At 48.0% G+C, this 21,184-nt stretch overlaps 1 protein-coding gene across 1 annotated transcript in view; it reads right to left on the minus strand.

Moving 5' to 3' along the window:
- Positions 1–3,361: 3,361 nt before the first annotated feature.
- The window catches only part of NTNG2 (netrin G2), a 66,754-nt gene continuing 48,931 nt past the window's right edge, over positions 3,362–21,184 (minus strand). The window contains exons 5-7 of the mRNA XM_065418856.1: positions 5,499–5,666; positions 4,239–4,373; positions 3,362–3,585 (exon numbers count right to left, since the gene is read on the minus strand). Coding sequence (XP_065274928.1) covers positions 3,362–3,585; positions 4,239–4,373; positions 5,499–5,666 — 527 coding nt within the window. The remainder of the gene's footprint in view (positions 3,586–4,238; positions 4,374–5,498; positions 5,667–21,184) is intronic.

Below are 21,184 nucleotides of genomic sequence, written 5' to 3' on the forward strand. Positions count from 1 at the left end.
TCTTCTTTTTGTATTACAGTAAAGCTATTTCTCCTTTGTGTGGATCCCTGTCTTGCATGTTACCTTTTGTCAATATGCTCAAAGCATTGAAGTTCTCAAAGCTTTTAAAAACATTTCCTTTTTAAAACACTGAATGTAAGAGGTTGGGGAGATGCGTTTTCAGTCGTGTGTCCTTCCTGGCTGCATGAATGCTAAATTTAAAAATAACAGGCTTGCTAAAACAGGACCAACCATCGCAGCTTTGAGTCTGTCTTTATGATGGGATCAGAACTCTTCCCCCCCCCCCCCCGCTTTCAAACTGGCTATTTGGAGTTGTCCTAACCAAAGTCCATGGATCATTTAATTTGCCTTTGAGACAATTTCTTGGTGTCCGTGTTTTCCTAGGGTTAGATTACTTGAGCGTGGCATCCACTTCTGTCTAGGCAGGTATTTATAAAGAGCCCAATACTAGGTTATAGGTACCATGCTTTTTTCCATTTTCTTTTGCACCATGACTTCAGCAGCTGTAAAGTGTGTTGTATCCCCCTTGTGGCTACTCTAAAGGCTAACAGCCTACTTTTGTTACTAGCTAAGGAGGTGCTGCTTCAGCTCAAGTTACAGAAGCCCGTGTGTTGGTACTGAAGGTACATGGTCTAAACCCTGCTGCCAACCTGTGGTGAGGGGGTCATAACATTTCTGCTTATTTCTCTCTAAAGCCATTCAAGGAAGCCAGTGACAGCTTTTTAACGATGCTGTCTAATGCAGTACTGCCTCCTGTCCAACAGCCATTTGCACACAGTCTCTAGCTGGTCAGTTCCCAACAGTGCCACCCTTGATTGTTTCTCCCCCCCCCCCCATGGAAGTTTTGTGTTGCTGTTATAAATGTTCCGACTTCCATTGCAATAAAGCCACTTGAGCACAGAGCGGGGGCTCCAGTAGCTGCGGAGTCTGTCTGGGGAAATGGTTTTATGAAGTAGTAAATTATTTGCTGTTGCTTATAATCTAATTGCCTAGAGAAATAGTAGTGCTTGGAAAGGGAAATGTGTATTTCCCCCTCCAGATGTGCTTTTAAGGTCTTGATTTAGTTATAGTCTCTCTTATAAAAACTACTTGCAAGAATTGTAACTCATGGGGACTGTATCTGGTAGAGCAAGAAAGAATGGTAGCAACAAGCAGCATCTAGCCAGTTTTAGACAACGTACAGCTGCACCAAAGAAAAGGAGAGAATGCCTCTGCCAACAAGTTCATGAAGTTGGCAATACTTAAACTCCCTGTACCTAAAGGGTCAATTCAACCCTTCTCCCCTTCTATGCTGGATTGAATCAAGTTCCATGCTCTCCGTATGTGGGATCTTTCATATGAAACAATGAGCTCTCAAAGCAAACAAGACCTTTGGATTTAATGATCCTATCCTACTATTTTCATTGAAGGACAGAATTTGTCCTGTCTCAACTCAAGTTTTCCCCCTTCTTTTACAAAGTAGTGGTCCTTTGCCATAATCCACTGCAGCAGTGGCTGCATTTCAGTGGTTCTAGTTGTATATAGTTTCTGAAATACAGGGCTGAAAGATTCTAAGTGTGTTGTTTTCAGACCTGGAATACTCCCACTGCTGGGTACAAGCTATGGCTGACAGCCGCAAAGTGGGGAGGAGGAGCAGTTCCTATATGAAGAGTATCGAAACAGGAGAGCTGTTGATCTGGGAAAGGGCAGTAGCATGATCCTTTGGGTAAGGATACCAGAAATGGACAATGCCAGTGGCGGGCTGGTGGAAAAACAACTTCTGGGCTACCTCTCAGGCTGAAACCAGAGCATTGTAGTTGCCCAGGGAGCGAGCGATCTAAAGCGTTCAGCTAGGGGATCAAACTGGTTGCTCAGTTTGCAAATTATGTCATGTATTGCTTCAGAATTCTCCGGCCCCCTTCCATGTGAATGGCTTAAAATACTTCCTCCTATTGTGGCATGTTCATGAGCTTTAAATCTTTCCATATTTGAACTAACACCTGTGAGTTTACATGAAAGTCCAAGGTTGTGGCTGCTTAGAGTTAATATTCAAAATAGAGATTGTCCTCTGGCAAGAGTGCATAGCTGAACCAGTGTCCCGCGCCTATTAGTAGAGTGTCTAAACAGCTGGTTCCCTTTGGAAAAACATCCCAATGTTGCCAAGCAGCAGCTTTTCCTGCCGCAGCATCACTTTGAGAAGACATCTGAAGAAGAGACCAACAGTCTCTGTAGATGCCAAATTAAAACCAGTCTTTGCTCGTAGCTGTTAACCATCCCTGATTACAGCCAAGCTGACCTTTTCAGCAAGGCGATTAAAAAAAATTCCTTAGATCTTAAACACAAAACAAACCCCCAGAGATTGCACCTTGGTATTTGAGTCAGAAAACACAAGAGAACATCGTGTATCAAAAAATAAGTCTTTACCTGCAATTAACTCTGCACGCAAAGGAAAACATGGTGGTCAAGCAGCAATTAATAGTTGCTTTACTGTAGGATTATACACCAGAATCAAATGCTCATGGTAAAATGTCCCTTTAGGTTGTAGTCCTTTTATAGCATTTAATTCAAACAAAAATAATTCTCTACCAAAAAAGTATTTGAACCGTACACTATACGGAAATGCCTGGATAAGACGTTGCACTCTGATATACCATGCGCACAATGGCCTTTTTGTTCTGGTCAAGTGCAAGAAAAGGAAATAAAAATCCAACAACAAAAATACAAAACTTAATAAATTCAGCAACTAGATTTGTAGGCAACGGTATCTCTAGGGCCCGGCCACGTCAACAATGAAACATGGGACTATGCAGCAAGGATGGACCAGAGTGTCCCCAGGGATGCCTTGGACTCCAGTCTCTGGTGCCATGGGGCTCTGGAGCAATTAGGACTGTCTCTTTCAAAACAAGAAAGAAAATGAAACTACTGAAAAGTTTAAAAAAAAAAAAAAAAATCCTTGGATTGCGGCACTGTTTTGGCAGGATCCCCCATGCCCTGGAACCAGAGCCCCCCGTGCAAAATGGGGAACGCGTCACTGCTTTTAAGGAAGTGTGTGTGACAGGAGTCCTTTCTAATGACAGCAAGGTACTGCAGCTTCTGCACAATGGCTGTCACAGTTCTCTCTCTGCAGCTCAGCAGCCAAGTCCATGCTGCGGCTACCTCTGGCCAGGGCGCGGATGTTGGAGCAAGGCTGCTGCTGGTGGAAGGACAGGAGTCAGCCCCTGAGATGCTGTAGCTCTCGGTGGACAGGGGACTGAATGACGTCATGGAAGTCCTAGAGTAAAGGAAGGCTGAGGAGGTGATGCTGCGGAGGGCTACCTATGACCTTAGTCTCCTAGCCTCCCCCGGGTGATGCACCTTGACTTGGCTCCCTTGTGTTTGCAATTCAAAAGTCCAACAAGCGTCGCAGCTGGAGGATGAGAGCACTGATGAGGAAGGTGGTTAGGCTGAGGTATGTGCTGGAGGCAGAATTGCAGGCCTTGTTGTCAGAGTCACACTTGGATTGCTCACACAGGACCCCTTTGTAGCCAGCAGGGCAGATGCATCTCTGGTTCTGGTAGCAGGTGCCACCATTCTGGCAAATCAAGAGCTCCTCGTCACAGACATTGGCTGCAAGGCAAAGAGGGAAGAAAGAACATGGGGAATTATTGCCGGATACCCACAGCCCTGGGGCCTTAGGATTCTGCCCTGTGCGACAGTGAAGGCTTATTGCCTTCAATATAATGAAGGGATGTTGAAGGCTACACCACTGGGCTGTCAAAGGGAACAAGGTGTAGCTGACAAAGCCCGGGTTAAAACTGTAACTAGAATGTGGACGCTGGCTTTTGCTCAGGTCTTTTTTCAGGCCCTTGGTATTAATCCAATTGCCCTGCAGCACCAGTGCAAGTCTAAGACCCCAGACTCATAGGAACAAACAGTGGCTGTAAACTGTGCAATGACATTACATTAATGGGGCGGGGGAGGGACCTCAGCACTACACAGCCCTATAACCTGGGCTCTCTGCAACTACCTCCAATTGGCAGCTGAGCGGGTGTTGCTAAAGACGGCTCCCTCCTGCTGCCTCACTGCATCAGTCCTGTTCTCTGGCCAGGCCGGAGTAAGGGCTTTGAAGGCTGATCCTCTGCACAGCAGCACATGGCCCTGCCTGCGGAGCCTTGGGACAGCACGCCCTAGCTCATTCCACCGCTGTCAAGTACAGTGGCTTTATGGGTGCTGCTGTGCCTTTGTTACCCTGCTACTCCCCGCTGGCCTGCGGTACTTACGAAAACAACCCTGTCTCCAGTAGTAATTGGGAAGGCAGTCGTCACACTTGGGCCCGACGGCACCTTCTCTGCATTCACAGTAGCCGGTCTCATTACAGCGGTCGTGCAACGATCCGATTTGATTGCAGTTACATTCTGTCGAAACACATGGAAGCTAGTTACCACACTGAGCACCAGGGAGCTCTCCATGCCTTTCCGACAGGGCTCTGCACACTGCCAGGACCTTGAGAAGGGCTGGGAGTGTGAGCTGCCCATTTAATCCTTGGCTTTTAGGAATGAACTTTTACAAGCACCCCATCTTGCAGCTCTGGGCTGCCTTTCCAACCACAGCAATTTATACACAGATTCTGCTCTACCTACTACTACAATGCAGCTTGTTCTGGGCTGGAGGGCAGTAGCCAAGCGCACAGCTCATCAGAAGTGCATATTTTGGCCAAGCTTCTCCCCTTACGCAATGTACCACTGGCTCAACGTCCACACACAAGCTTGGGTCTCAGGATTGTAGCTGAAGGGTCGACCACACCAAACTACCTGCAAGTTCATTTAATTGCCTCAAAAGTGAAGTGGTTTTTTACTCAGGGCTTGTGGAACGCTGGGGGCAAGGGAGAAGGGAGTCCCTCTTCACTGGATCAAACGGGTCAGACCCAGCAGCAGCACCGCTTCACTCAGAGGGACGGGCAAGGGATGGGCGAGCACGGTGTGTCCTCTTTTTCTCAAGGCTGAGTGAATGAGTGCCTAGTGGGACAACAGCCCCTGGGATCATTCCGAGTGCGTGCAGCGGGGAATAGCACAGCAAAGCTGCAACTACTACCTCCACTACTGAACCGTGCCATTGGCGGGAATAATCCAGCAAGAGCCGAATCGCTGGGGCTGGAGGCTAGGCTGGCTAAGGGAAGTGGGGATAGCATACCGGTTACCTTGAGTTTGCCAGTTCAAATCCAGGCTTCTTTTCTAGGGCAGTGCAAGCTTCCCCTATCCTGGGCTATCAATGCACCTTACCTGAGCTGGACATGAAATATCTCCTTTGGGAGAGAGAGAATTATTTAGTCTTTAAGGACAATTAACCCCTTGGCCTCTCTGCGCTGATTGCTGGCCAGAAACTGGATGGCCACCAGGCTCCGTTCTCACAGGCCACCAAACAGCCAGCGGCTGGTAACTACTTTCAGCCATTGTTAATTTCAGCCAGCTGTGGAGTAGCGACCTAGTGAAACTCCCCGGAGAGGACTGCCCACCAGGCGCCATAGTGCCCCAGCTACTCACCTATGCACACATTCTCGTCGTCTAGCTCTGCCGAGCCGTTCCGGTAGAACCCGAGGCGGCAGTGCTGGCAGTGCTGCCCCCTGGTGTTGTGTTTGCAGCTGACGCAGGTCACCACATTCAGGAAGTCAATGTAGCTGCAGCGGTTGGAGTGGCCATAACACTCGCAGTCTGTTGGGAAGAGAAGTGAGAGAAGTCCCTGGCATGCAGTCATTCCCATGGCACAGAATGGCCATGCGCCACCAGAGGCAATAAGGTAGTGACATGAATCCAGGGGATTCAGAGGGGTTCTCTTTTGACAATACAATTGCCCCCCCCCCCCCCAAAATATGGAGACAGACAGCTGGGTTGGTTGCAGGCCTCTGCTAGCATGTGGGTGATCAGGATTTGAGAGTAACTACCCTGCTCTCACTGCAGGAAAAGGCTGTTTTTAAGGCCTTGTTCCTAAGGTATAGATGGGTACACACCCTTCTAAGCCACAACCCAGGCGTTTTATTTCCAGGAGCAGGATTTTAATCAGGGTGACTAGTGAGAGCTTTTTTTCTCCATTGACACACAAGGGGATAAGATGGCTAGAACCGTCTGTCTTGCTGCACTGGCAGCGTTATGGCTCAGGGTGACAAGTTTGCCTGGGGAGCTTGAAGGGATAATGGGGAGCGGATTGGCACAAGAGACTGAGAGGGGCCGATGTGTGTGTAGTTCACATTGCTAGTTCCACCCTGGGTCAACGTTCTGCTGTCACAGGCAGCGTTCATGTGTCTCTAGTCACCAGCAGCAGAAGAGGCAGAAAGGAGCAGAAGGTGCAGTAGAAACAGGCCCAAGCTGCAAAGGACAGACCAGGTCTGACCTTTCCCAGTAGTTGGGGGATTCTGGAGATTTGGTTCAAACCCATCTTGACTGTTAGTGTAACAAAAAGAATGGCAGGGAGACTGAATGCAAGTGACACAAGCTGACATGCACATGGAGGGGAGGGGAGGTTTAGGGGGAAGGGGAGTGAGATCTGCTTCTATGAAAGAGCCAGGCAGGGTTTCCCCCCCACAGTTCACAGTGCCTTTGAGATGAATTGTGACTGAATTGTAAACACTGAATTTCAATGAAATAAATTTTGCCTGCTCAGTTAATGTTCAAGGAATCTTCTAATTGGGTATTGCTGGCTGTTGTAGGTGTGTGAAGGTTATTTTATCATAAGGATTCTTTCTTATAATGATAAATAACAGATGTATTCAGAGACAAGTGTAACTGCTAGTCTTCTAAGTGTCTGACACCTCCCTGACCCAGGTAGGTGGTGTTTTTGGGTGGTTTTTTTTTTTAAAGGCAAGGAAAATCTTGATCACAGGGTTAGAAAGATCCCTCCAAAGCTTGCAGCGTCTTAGTTTCAGTTTTCTGTTTTCCCACCAACCATCGTTTCTCCCTCTTACCTCTAAATGTTTCAACAGGTGCCACTGGGCCAGAGCCAGATTTGAGCCTGATGAGTTTGGAGATCTTGGAAGCCGCTTGGAAAAATTAAAAACATGCTTTTTCTCATCCCTTAACACACATTCACTTCCTACCCTGCGGGAGAGCAGCTCTGGTGCTAGAACAATAATGGAGTAAGCCAAGAACATCACGTTGGCATCGCTGAAATCTATTTCTGCTCAAGACAGCTGGTGGCTTTCTACATTTCTCATGGTTTTTCCCCCCCCTAAAGTTTGGTGTATAAGAAATTCCACCCATAAAAGTGCTCTATTGCACAGAGAGCTCAGTGAAAAGCAGAGTTATTGTTCCTGGATCCTGCCCACCGCTTTACATGGGTGTAGAGGAATGAATCAGGTTAGACAGTCAGGCTAAAGCTATACAAGTCTAACCATTTAAAATATCGGTTTCCCGTGGACTCCATTTAATGTAGGTCACACCAAATAGCATACAAAAAGGGGCTTCCATTCATGGAATCAGAGACGTGTAGGACTGGAAGGGACCTCGAGAGGACTTCTAGTCCAGTCCCCTGCACTCAAGGCAGGACTAAGTATTATCTAGACCATATTATCTAGCCCAATTACAGCTGAAAGTGCCACTACTCTAAGGCTTGGTACCAGCCAGGGCTCTCCTAACAGTACACAAGCTACCACACCAGCCAGCTAACACGCTACAGCGGGCAGTACCTGGCTTCTTTGCATGCTTCTTGCCAGCTGAGTGTGCTGTGTGTCCTGGTTTGCTCTTTGGAGCAGCTGTATGTGAGATAAAAAAAAAATACAGCTCAATGCTCTGGAAGAGAGAGAGAGAATTCCCAACAGCAGTGGAAGGCAAGTAGCCGGCCCCACTGAGAAGGGGACTTACTCGGAGCTATCCCAGCAGAGAGAAACCTTTGCTGCTAACATGCACATTAGAGCAGTACTTCAGTGCAGTACCATGGTGATTACATTAGCGGCCTTTGCTTCCAATGAAGGCTAATGGGTTTCAGTGCCTGGGATGCTTTGTCCTTTTTAAACCCTAGCAGGGATGAGACGAGGAGGCTGCCAAACAGGCTTGTTGCCTGGGGTGCTGAGCTATAACAAAGAATCAGGTAATAAAACTTCACACTGCTATGTTCGTTCAAGTGCCCACACTACGCTCAGGGCTGCACAAGGCTGAAGATGACATGTTCTTAGGGTGACCAGACAGCAAATGTGAAAAATCGGGACCAGGGGTGGGGGGTAATAGGAGCCTATATAAGAAAAAGACCCAAAAATCGGGACTGTCCCTATAAAATCGGGACATCTGGTCACCCTACATGTTCTCTTCCCAAGGAGCTTCCAGTGTGAACGCAGCTAAGAGCTGCCTAGCTAAGGAGACCACTTTCCGTTACAAAGATTAAACTTCACAACACCCCCCAGGCTGTGGGAAAGGGTCAGTTATCCCCCACTTTACAGATGGGGGAACTGAGTCACAGGGGGAAGGTAGTGGTTTGCTGATGTGGGTCAATGGAAGAGCAAGAGAGAGAAAGTGGGAATCCCAAGGCTGAGTCACCTGTTCTAATCACTAATCCAGGCACTTGATCCACGCCCTGCCCACCCATTGAAAGCATTCTATGATCCTAACACTCTGAGCTGCAATTGTCCCACGGATTTGCTGTCCCCTCACTCTGGTGACAGCCTTAAGCAGTGAGTAGCTACGCTGCCTACCTGCCCCATAGGCGTTCATAGGCCAAACAAAGTACTTTCCAAGCTCATGTGCCCCAAGGGGAAAGTTCACCCCAGTGCAAAGGAGTCAGGGAGATTCAGGGCCTCATGCAGCCCCTCTGCACAGGGATGAATTTTACTCTTCATTTCTGTTTAGGAAGAACAGTCCATCAGCCAGCGAGAGCTGGTGCAGGAGTCCCTGTGAGGTATAGTTTCAACTATGCTTGAAATAGACTTTAAAAGAAAAAAACAGATAACTTGTTTCCTGGGGGAAGGGGAAGGAGATGAGACAAGCCTCTTTCATTTGACAGTAAACAGCCTAACCCCTCTCGAATTACAAACCGCTCTCCAGCAAAAAAGCCCCAGCCTCACGCTGTCCGTCTCTGTATTTTTCCTGCGCGTAGCGGTTTCATAGCTGGCTTTCATCTGAGGAGCGCAAAGCTCTTTACAAGATCTTCATTAGCAAAGCCTCCCAAAGGCCCTGGGAGTACGGTAGGGGTTTTTAGCTCTCTTTTATGATGGGGAAACCGAGGCACAAGGCTGTTAAGTGACTAGCGCACAATTAAATCGTGCATCAGGTGTGGAGCTGGGAATAGGCACTAGGAGGCCTGATGCCCAATACCTTGTTCTAATCAACAGATCCCCACTCGTTTCCCCCATCCCATTGCTGTGCTTATGACCCTTCAGCCTCCCACCTTGCTAGGGTCTAGGGTGAGTGACTGCGTTGCCAGGTAAAATGGCCCAGTGATGGACGCTCACGAACCAACCAGCAAAGCGACACCAGCAAGCGTTATTTTGTAAGCCAGCGGACGGTGACTGAGTAACACCCCCTACCCCATCCCAGCGGCTGTCAGCGAAAAGGCACGCTGTGCAGCCCTTCATTTCTGCCATCCCTGGGGGGGAGCTGTGTCGCTCAGCAGACGTGTTTCTTCTTGAGGGGTTGGGGGGGGGGGGGTTGTTTCACTGCGTCGTGCTAGAACGGCATTATCCCCCCTTCCACCCGAGGGCAAGCTCCCACCTTACAGCGCTTCGCAGGCATGTTCCTAACAGCATAGCCTGGGTGCAGCTGCTTAGCGCCTCTCAGCTGCCCTCGCCAAACAGGCAGGTGGAGCCACGCACCTCCCAGCGCCTTTGGGCTAGATTTAGCTCAGCGGGCTGGAAGGGAGGAGAACACTGCAGGCTGCATCCCTGGCACTGGCCAGGATGCCGTGCCAGTTACAGGCAGGGCCAGCTGCCGGATTGGGCTGCCAGCCACGGAGGGGCTGACCCAGCCTTTATAGCCGACCACTAGGCCTCACAGAGCCAAAAGTGTGGGGGGGGGGGAGCCCACAACTGCTTGGATCACAGCCAACCCCAAGCAGGGTCTTCTACCCCACTGGCAGCATCCCAGACTGTAACAATGCGCTGCTTGCCCAAATCACAGCCCTGGGCCTGTTCTTAGGCCCAGACGGGCCTTGCCCCGAAGAGCGACTGGCTGTATGATGCCAAGCACGATGGGGCCCCAGCCTGCCTGGGGGATGGTAGGTACTACACAATATACATCATAATAATGAGGCCTTAGTGGCAGGGCACAATTGGCAGGGAACGGAGAGGAAATGGTCAGCCTGCTGGTGAACCCTCCACACTGGTGACAGGGGCTAGTGCTCAGAGAAGGCGGCTGGGAGCCAGCCCCAGCCAGGGGGTCCTTCCCCTGCTGTAGCACACCCATGGTGTAAAACGCTGGCAAGTCAATTAAATGCCCTGTGCCTCAGTTTCCGCAACTGCAGCAACTTTCAAGGGAGGACTCACTTGCCTTTGCAAAGCACCTGTCGAGCCTAAGGTGGCAGATGCGAGAGCAATGACAGAAAAGGAGCACGCTGCCCGGCCGGGGTGCTGGGGCCAAGGCAGGGTTGCTGCTAGTGGCCCAGTCTCCACTGCTTTACAATACTGCCCTCTGTCAGGCAGCCTGTTTGTTGCAGTGCTTTCAGTGATCATTTGGGCCACGCAGTGAACAAAGCGACAGTCACTGGAGTCTCCCAGGTGCCACTGCTCCTGAGTTTCGTTACTTCTTGCCGAGGGCCTGAGTTTTCCATCCTGACTAGTTTCAACTGCAGCCCCGTCAGTGAAAAGTGAACCCGGCAGGCAGCCCAAGCTATTGTTAGCCCTTAGGCAGCTGTCAGCCCTTGAACAGGTGGGCTGTTTGCTATCCCTTAGCCAGGTGGCTTTAGCCTGGGGGAAGCCTCGCTAGGCTGAAGTTTCCATGGTGACAGAGCCCCAATCCTGTTTGTGTAGTCTTTTTGATCAGCTGTGATCAGAGCAGTTCAGCTCAGTGCTGCTGTCTTACCTCTTCTCCCACTGCCGGGGGATTGGCACACGATGAAGGGCAGCACGTACTGCAGTGCCGCCAGCAGAACGCAGTTGTCCCCCCCAGAACACCTGCACACCTTTGTGCCAGTCCCCAGGGCAGTGAAACCCTCCAACTCAGTGGCATTGAGACTCAGCAAACACGATGGTTGATTTGGGGGCATTTGACAGGACCGTTCTGAACTTAATTTGAGGCTGTGGGGGGGCTGCAGAGATAACAAGGCAAATATCAGGAGATGGTCCCACCCCATGGTAAGGGATTGAGGAAAATGGCCCCACCTGCTGCCCACTTCCCTAAAAGAGGGACGAGACGAAGTAAAATAAAAGTGAATGAACACGTGAGGAATTTGTGGGGGAGCAAGCATGGGGGATTGGAACACCCCCTTCCTTCTTAATACTTGGAGGTTCCCACTGTGACCCTCCCTCCCCCCCCCCCCCAAGTCCCAAAGTCAACTCTCATGTCCTGGCACCTCCCCGCCCAAAGCCATTGTTTGGAGCAGCGCAGCAGGCCAGCATGCTCAGCCAGGCTTTGGGGCTAGGTAGTGTCCGTAACATAGGTTGGGCACGCGAGTCTCCATTGTGTCATGTTAGTTATACCTGGGCACAGTGGGTGCGAAAGGCTAGCACAGCGGTGCGTGCACAGTTGGGTTTTACACCCACTTGGGACTGCCTCAAACGTTGAGGTGAGGTACAAGGCCATGGAAAAATCAGGCCCTAGGCTTCTCCATTGCTGCAGCTGTACAAGGAGACTGGCTTTTACTAGGTGCCTATGGCTCTGAGGAACCCAAAGGAAAAAAACTCTGGGGGGAGGAGGTTTAAGAATCCAGGGATCAGCTAATTAGGCTTAACTATGTCAGTCCAGGGTGGCAGATTAGCCTAATTCAACTAGCCACTTGATTGGTCAGGGGGAGGGGCGTGTGGTGTTGTCAGCTGCACCAGGTGAAATCTCTTCTAAATACAGCACCTTTGGCTGGTGTCTTTTCAGTTAACTGGGGTGTAAAGCCACAACTTCTAGCTAGGAAAGCAAAGCTCTGGTCCAACAGGGCATCTGGCTGGTTGAGGAAACCATTTCCTGTGTATTATTGGCAACCAGCATGAGGACCTGAGAAAGCACCTTCCTTCCTCCCCCAACTGATTCTAAATAAGCTTGTTTAAAGGTCACCAACTTTATTCTCATTGAAAAAAATGGGACTTTGCCTGCTTCTGGCATCTTCCACCCAAGGCGCTCCAAGTGATTCACAAGCAAGAGTGGATTTATAATTACAGACACCCCTCCAAGGTAAGCTACATCACCCCCTTTTTACAGATGGGAAACTGAAGGTGTAGAAAAGAGAAGTAACTTGAATATGGTCACACTAAGTCAGTGGCATAGCCAGAGAGAGAATCTAGATCTCGCAACTCAAGACCATCCTTCTTCTCATCCCAGTCTGTCTTCATCCATTGTTCCTACAAGCTTACGAAGAAAGAGCTCCAGGATACAGGCTGAAGAGAGTTCATAGCCTTAAGGGGCTAGTCCAGCCCAAATCTCTTATGATCCGCCTGGGAATTAGCTACCCATCGTCGGCTCCTCCTAGCGAGTCATTCTAATATCTAATGACTGCTATGCGTCCACATTTTATTGACATTGGAAGAGAACCCCCTCACTCTGTCCTCGCTTCCCTTTGACACAGGCTCCAAGCCCGAGAGCACCTCCTTACCTCGGATGTTTTCAGGAGGCTCCTGTGGAACAGGTTTGGGTCCAAGCCCTGTTGGGTTTGCTGGACGCCGAACAGCTTGAAATGGCACCAACAGAAAGAACATCAGCTTAATGTAGACACTGTATTTGTTCCTCATAAAGGCTGTGCAGGGAGCTTCAGTCAGACACACTGACTGGGAGGGTGGAGCAGTATCAAATTTCTCTGCTCCCCCCATCCAATTTCTAAAAACCATCAACGCTCCAGGGAAATTAGGGTCTTCAACAACGGTTAGAAGCAGTAAAATTACCTTTCTTCATGCAAGGAGCTGTTGGGTTTGCTGGCAGCATATGGCTGTTCTACAGCCTAACTATACAGGAGAGGAAAGCTGTGGCTGGAATCTCACCAGCTACAGAGGATCCTCTAGCCACCATTTCTAACTCCTTCCTTAAACAGAAGGGATGCCTACTAGCTCACTTGGCAACAATCCAAATGGTAGAAACTTAAGTTGGCCTTGAAACACTTTTAATTCCATCCAGAGAAGAAAGTACCTGTCCCTGTTAATTGACAGAATGCAAGACAATTATTTTCTTCTTCTTTTGTTTAAATATCGTCAGCTCAGAATTAGCTGGATTTCACATAAGCAACTCAAAACTGATGAAAAAACTGCAGATGGACTATGTGAGAACATAGGTCTGAGGAAACCCCCTCATGGTAGTCAGCCAGCACTGGGAGCCCAGCCACTTCTAATGTATCTTCTCAGGTGATAGTAAGTCTTAGTACTTATATAGTGCTTTGCATTCATAGATCTCAAAGCATTCTGCAAAGGTAGACATCGTTAGATCTATTTTACAGACAGAGCAACTGAGACAGAGGGAGGGGAAATAACTCAACCAAGGTCAGATGCAAAGCTAGAACTAGAACTCAGGGTCCCAATTATTTCATAAAGGCCATTATGAAGACCCTACCAATCAGGTGCACTTTCTATCAGCACAATCTAGCATAGATATGGATAATAGGAATCCATCTCTCCACATACAGTATCATATCTACGTGTAGTTTAGAGCTGGGCTCAAGCCACAAAGATTTCAAATGCCCCAAAGTTGGGGCAGTGTTTGGCTTCAGGTTTTTGGCTTGACATTGTTATGGAGATAGGGACCAACAGTGAACTCCAGATCTAGGTACGAATTCCAGCCCTCCATTCCATGCCCCTCACATTTCAAGATCTTGGGTTTTAGTATGGGCCCAGCGCTAATACACATTAGATTCTATATTAAAAGAGATGCTAATTTATACAGCAGGAATTTGCCTGGGGCTCATCGACTGGGAAACAGGGTTGGATAGTGCCAGTCTGCTGCCAGCACTGAGTGTATCAGTCTGAACCAGGAAGGAGGGGGACTAGGCAAGGTAAGCTGAGCCTCAGGCTCCAAAGCCCAGCATGCCATCTCTTGAGATTCCCTCGTGTAGTGTCTACAGCGTACCTTGGTCACATAAGCACAGGGCAAGAAGCCAAGGAAACATACAGAGTCTATGCACCAGACAACACATTCCTGACAATTTACAAAGTTACTCAATTTTACAAACACAGTCTAAACTCAGGAATCAACTAGATTTCCATGATCCTCACAGTTCACCCGAGCACCAAGCTGAGAACAATCTCCTCTACCATTTATCGTCTTCATCTTTCATGTATATGACTAAACCCGGAGGCTCAGTCTAGCCTCTCCACATTACCAGTGGTGCGCAGGGCATAGACAAAACCAGAGCCTTTCCCAACTGGGCTGGAGAGAGAGATGCATGGAAAGCAGAGCATTCTAGTAACAAGCAATTTCTAAGCATCAGTCCCTAGTTGGACTGTACTAGCCTGTAACACCAGTTCAGCAGCATGTCTCCTACCTTCTTTTCCAGGATCAGCCTTGGACTGGGGGGAGCCCACCTGCAGTGGGGCAGCTGCCGAAGAGCTGGTGAATTCTTGCAGAGGTAATATAGGAAAGTTACATTACAAAAGGGGTTGAGGCAAACGGAAGCATCAGCTAGCAGCCTTGGGTTTACGAGATGAAGGGCCAGATCTCCTGCTGATATAAATTGGCAGAGCCCTACTGACTGCAATGGAGTGATGCTGACTTATTCCTGCACCTATACAACTGTGCAGCTTGTAATGTTTCAGACTCCACCCACGTTATATATGTACCACCGCAGGCATTCCTTAGTTTCTGAGGCCTTCGCCACTAGAGGCACTGTGGGACACTGACCAAGGGCTACAAGTGGAGAGTTCGAGTGCAACACACGGTCACTGGGAGTTCCTAGCTCCCAGGCCTGTGTTCCGACCATGTCTATTTTCCTAAAAATCAGTGAAGGAACTCAAGAAACCATTGCAAAGAAATTAAAACAACAAGATGGCTGCCCATTTGTGTAGTTCCCATTGCAAATAACTCACTGTGTGCCCTCCCAACTGGGTCTGTAGCAAACCCCAGCGCCACAATTTTGTTGACAATCTTCATTCTTGCTAGTGTACAAACCAGGAAGTAAAATGAAAAAGCCATGTTGTTAATTTCAAGCTTCAGTTGAGTAACATAAGGAAGGGGGGGGGGGGGGGGACCCTCAATCTTTGCCAAATTTAAAAGAACAAACCCAAGAAGGAGAGAAATGTGATTTCCCGGCCCCTAGTAGGGGATTATAAACAATGCAGAGTAAAAAATATATGACAATCTCTAAAAGTAGGTGACAGTGTCCTTTTCATTGGGAAAATGGAAGCTGATTGATATTAATATGGTGTTAAAGAGAATATGAAAAAAGCCCCTCACTAATTGGCAAGGGTTTAATTAGAGTCACAATAAAAAACAGCCCTAGAGGCATTTTGCTTTTTAGTCATTCACATACACCTCCACTTGTTCGTCTTTACAGAGTCAGGAGAATTATTAATGCTCTTTATCCCAAGAACTTTTCCATTGTAGCTTTGTGACATTCACAGATGGTTTTACATATCAGTTGTGGGTGTGAGGGAGAGACACAAATTTCTCTTCCAGACCCTCTCTGTTAGAATTGGAGTCTGGCAAAAATCAGGATGGTCCCATCACTGAGCTTTTTCAGTACAGACCAGAGGTGTCCTAGGTCTTGTCTATACTGGGGAAGAGGGTTCCAGTAAATTGGATGCTTCTTTCACTCTCCTAGTTGTGGGAAGCATTTGTTAAGTTCACATGAGTCTCACATTGAGAAAAGGCTGAAACTGGGTTGTTCAAACATTAGGAAGCCAACAGAAAATAAATAAATAAATGCAGAAGTGGAGTAGCTAATATTTATGTAGGACCTATACAAAACCAATGTTTTGCACTCCACTTCTGTGCTCCTTCTGTTGGCTCTGTCAGAGCAGTTAATGAACAAATTGCTTTTCCCAGAGCTGAACTGATACCATTGAGATGGTTGGACCATGAACCAAAAAAAAAAAAAGAGGGAGAGGTAGAGAGAGGTGCGGTTTTTTGATCACCCCAAATTTGAGGGAAGAATGCCACTGCCTGACAATGGAAAGCACAAAATCTGACAGAATATGACAAGTTTCTACAAGGAAATGGGAAAGGGAAATTAACGGATTAAGAAAAGCACTTGATTAGTTTCTCTTCAGCATGACTCCTCAGTTTCCTTTAGTTGTCTCTCCCCTTCAGTGTCCTTTGGCTGAGTTTAGTTTATGTCCCTATGTTTTTAAATGCATTCTATTCCCCCTCCCACCTCGGATTTGCTCCTTGGCAACATGAAAGGCAAAAGAGGTTCATGCTAACACACGACCACAGCTCCACCTTGACCACAAAGAACACGACAAGCGGCTAAAAGGAGCAGTCGTCTAGTGGATCTATGCAACTTAAAGATCAAAACCAAATCTAATCTGCTCTTCTAGTCTACGTTCCACATTCTTCTCCCGACTGCTGCCAGCTAGTACATGAAAGCACAAATGGGGAAGGGGGGAAAAAATCAGTCTAGCTTTAAATACCTGTTTTTTTCTGCGTCTCTTGGATAGGCACAGAGGCAGGGAGCTCAGCTGGCTGTTTGGCAGTGACTGCTCAGGGTGGGAAGCAAAAATTGAGAGGGTAAAAGAACTGAACACATGCTAAAGGAAGGAGAAACAGCACAGAGACGGGGCAGCATTTTAAAGGAATTTTTAAAAATTACTTCCTGGCTAGAGCTGTGTTTAAAGTACAGCTGGGACCTGAGCAGCAAAATTCAGACCTGGATTTTGAACCCATCCGAAGGGGCGGGGGAGAATGCTGGGATTCTGGCCCAGCTCTAGCAGTAACTCCACTGATGTCAATAGAGTTACACTGATTTTAAACATACGTAGCGGGGCCAATCAGAATTAGGGTCTCCTCTTTGATTCCTATCTGGGCCTGGTCATGTACACGTACACGTAATGTATTGTGGCAACATCTGTGCAGAGGCCATAGGCATCAATGGGGACCGAGTCCCGGGCTTTCAGCACCCTTGCCATTTCAGCCAGAGAAGTAACACAGTTAGCTGTCAGTACGTAGCAGGCTGTTTTTCTCATCAGGAGCAACCACGAGATGGAATCACAATGACACACATTAAGTCAGTAGAGGAACAAAAGGGGGGAACGAGAGGCTCGAAGCTCCGTCCTGCCCACTCCAATCTAGAACCATGGACATCGTGTTGCAAATTTTGCACCCTGACACCAGTTAATTCAATGGAAGAAACTGGTTTTGCACAGAAAGTGGGTCACAGGTCACCTGCTCTTTTTGATAGGCCATCAACAGATGGGCAGCTCTCTGGAAGGGTCATGTTCAAGAACAGCTGGGAGTCCCATGCAGCCCTTGGGATCATATTTTAAGCCTCTCTTCCCAGCAACCTTCAGTCACAAATGTTGTTCTTCAAAAGCTTTGGAGTCACCCTGAACCATCTGGGCCTTGTGGGGCTAGAAAGGCCATGAGAACAGGGTTTATTGTTGGCATTTGTTCTGATCTGGGTTAGAACCTAGAGCTGCAGATACTGCCTGGGAAAGGAGAAATCATTAACTGAAAAGTGAGTGGTGTAAACCAGAACCTTCAGAGAGGGGCTGGTTCCAGCCTAGAGAATGACAAAGGTCCTGTGTTCAGGGGAAGATGGTCTGATACTTCTCTCAGAGCTGTTCACCCCTCTCTAATAGAAACATGCAGTCTTTCTGCCACCCCCCCACCTCGACAGATCATTAATTGCACCATAAGAGACAGATGCTCAGCAAGATGCGCGCTCTCTCTCTCTCTCTCACACACACACACACACGCACGCTACACACAAAAGCACTGCTATGGTCAAATATGGATAAAAATCACATGACATTGGGTGCGTGTTATGTACATGTAACCCAAGTTTCATTATTACAGGTATGTCGATAATATGCACACATTCTTTGAGCTAATATAATCTTCAAGTGTGGGCTGTAGGTACCCATTCACTATATATATTAGCATAGACGGGCAAGTATTATTTCTATTTTACAGATGGAGAAACTGAAATGACTAGCCCAAGGTCACACAATGCCTCAGTGGAAATAGAAACCAGGTTTCCTGATCCATCCAAACCCCCATTGTAAACACTAAACCATGGTGCCTCCATGAATATATCTATATTTGCATAAACACACTATGGCAGTGTGGACTGTCACATGTGGGTAGGAGGGAAAAACCAAGCAGCTGACTCCAATTACCCACTCCACTCAGGCTGCTGGGAGTGGGCGGTGCCTGGGGTTTAGATAAACTCATTCCAGGGCTGAGAAGAGGAGAGGTAACACCCAAGGAGATTGGAGGCTGAAGGAGTGCTATGTTGGGGAGGGGAGGGGAGGGGAGGGGAGGAAGCTCAGAAAGGGTCCAGAGAAGAAACTATCACCCTTGGGGGAAAGGTAAGGTACTGAGTTTGGGGAGAGTTGGGCACAGGCTGGGAGCTGCCTCCCTAGACAACTGTGGATTTGCCTGAGAGGTCAGAAAATGTATAGGGCAATGGGACTGAAGACTTTGACTGTAGATGATGATAAACTAAATGCAGGTACATGCCCTTTATAAGTTCTTCTACATTCCCTCTGGTGTTCTTTCTTCCCCACCCCCTTCTGTGGTGGTCAGGGTCCTTCTGGCCCACCAGGCAATGGTGACATTTGGAGCTGTGGGATCTGGAGCTTAGCCACAAGGCCAAGTCATGTTAGTGATCATCTGCTGAACCACCCCCACCCCCCGGGCTGGTAAGAATCCACCAGCTCGCACACACAATCAAGCATTGCCTTTCCCTCAACTGGCTTCCAGCAACTCCCCCAGAAGACTGGCTGTTACTAATGTACTGGTGGTGGAAAATGTCCCCATGGGAAAATCAGATCCAAAAAGCACAGCAGCAGAGTAAGTGCATGAGGCTTGTAAACTAACAGCAGAAACATTTCATTTCCTCTTCTCCAAAAGAAGAGAGAAACCAGGCCTGCATGTAGTTTTAAAAAAAAAAAAAAAAAAAAAAAAGACGAACAAACCTCCCCCACCCCCCCCAAAAAAGTGATACAAGTTATCTCTACTGGGCAGTCTAGAAGATATTAAGAAATATGTTCTGGGACTTCCAGTGTGTGTGTTCAGCCTGTCCCCAAGCATTTTATGGAATCATTCTGATGATCATTAAAGTGTGGCTCTTCCCTCCAAACCCACTTTTCCAAATGTAAAACTTCACAGATTATATCCTCAGGTCTGGCCAAGAGGGGTTTGGTACAGGACCCAAGAGGCTGAGGAGCAGAGCAAAGATAGCTGATTCAATTCCTAGTCCAGCTTAGAGCACCCTCAGGGCTGCTCTAAATTACACCCACCTGCAATGAGCCCTGAGGGGCCACTCCATTAGCTGGGGAATCACTAGAATGCAGCAGTGCTCAGGCCAGGGTCTCTTTACTTGACCATGCCCATTATGCTATGGAGAATTCCCTGATGCAAGAAAAATCCTCAACTGCCCACTCAGACCAACTTTCATCATTCTGCTGGAAGGTCAAAGCAGAAGTAGGAGTGTGGAGGACCTGCCCCTGCATTTCGAAAACTCCTTATTAGAGTTGTGCAAAGCAGAGAGACACAAAACCAGCCTTCTATATCTTGCATGCCCCTTTGCTTGGGGTGAGTCAAGTTTGTTGTTCTTTTCTGGTAAAGAAACAGGCAAATAAAACCTCAGATTTCTTTCTCTCCCATCCTCGTCCTCATTGTAGTACACACACACAAGAGCAACTTTTGTGGCTCAGCTATTCATTCTCAGGAGGACTCTGAAAGGCTAATCCCAAAGCAAAAGCTTCAAAATGATAGCTTTAGATGCCCCCAAATTCCAGCTCTGGCCTCTACTTCCTGGTCTGAGGCAAGGGGAAATGATGCTCCAATAACCTCAGAGCAGCAGCAAAGGATAGACAGACAGATGAAGGGTCATGCAACAACCTGCCTCTTCTAAGGAGTCGACTTTGGGATTGGGACTGACTGCTGTTGCTGAAGAGGGAAGAATCTGTGTATTATTAATGTTCCAGGTCCAGATGCCCTTTCCCTGAATTAAATTAGGGATGAACATTAATTAGGCTTTCTGCTGGCTGGGAGGATCTGAACCCATCCAGTGTGATTTTTATCCATGTCCCCAGAAACTCCTACAAGATGGATGAACAAGGAGTCAGAGGAGATAATCCTCCTTTTAAAGCTAATCATTGCCATTTGAGGAGCTGCAGCGGGAAGCAAAGCCGGCAGCGGAATAAGGAAGTGAAACTAGCTAAGGGACCTATCTGTACTAGCAAGGGTAGGATCTGCCTTGCGGGGTGGAGCTTGGCACCCACCTGGTTGCTGCGTGGTGACAGGCTGGTTAGTGGCAGTGGTGGCGGTTGTTGTAGTTTTGGGTGATGTAGTGGTAATGGGTTTTGTAGTGGAAACTCGCTGTGGTCGTTCATACACTAACAAGAAACAAAGAAAAGAGGTGGAAAGAAGGCACCTGAGGAGGCTGGAGGGTCTCTGTGGCTCTTGCTGTTGCTTCTTATGGTACATAAAATCCCAAGCCCCTGGGCACCTCCATGATCTATTTTCATGGTGAAGGAGGCACACAGGACCTGCTCCCACTCAAATCAATGCCAAAACTCCCATTGAATCTAATGGAAGAGAATTGGCTCTAAGGCCTTGTAAATTCCAGCCATTACTATTCACGTAAAGGAGTCGCAAAAGATGCTCATTTCTCCTTCCTTACTTGAGTCAGCTCAGAGCCCTGAGAGCATGCCTGTAGGAATGGCTCTCACCTGGCCCCATGGGCTCCCATTCTGCAGTCACCAACAAGCACTCTATAGAAATTACATCAGCATGCTGTCCTGGGGACTTTATCCAGTACACTACCAAAGAGGACTAACAGTGACCACTACAAACCAGCCCTCAGCTGGTGGTTACAGAACACAAGGACAGCCTCACTCCTGAGAGTATGTCACCGACCAGGAACTGGGGACACTGATGACCAAAAAGCTTTGCTCTTGGTTTTCTCTTAATCAGAGAGAGAGAGAGGAAAAACTGAAGAACCCAGCTGCAGGATATGT

The sequence above is a fragment of the Emys orbicularis genome, chromosome 18 (assembly GCF_028017835.1).
Source record: "Emys orbicularis isolate rEmyOrb1 chromosome 18, rEmyOrb1.hap1, whole genome shotgun sequence".
Taxonomy (NCBI): Eukaryota; Metazoa; Chordata; order Testudines; family Emydidae; genus Emys; species Emys orbicularis.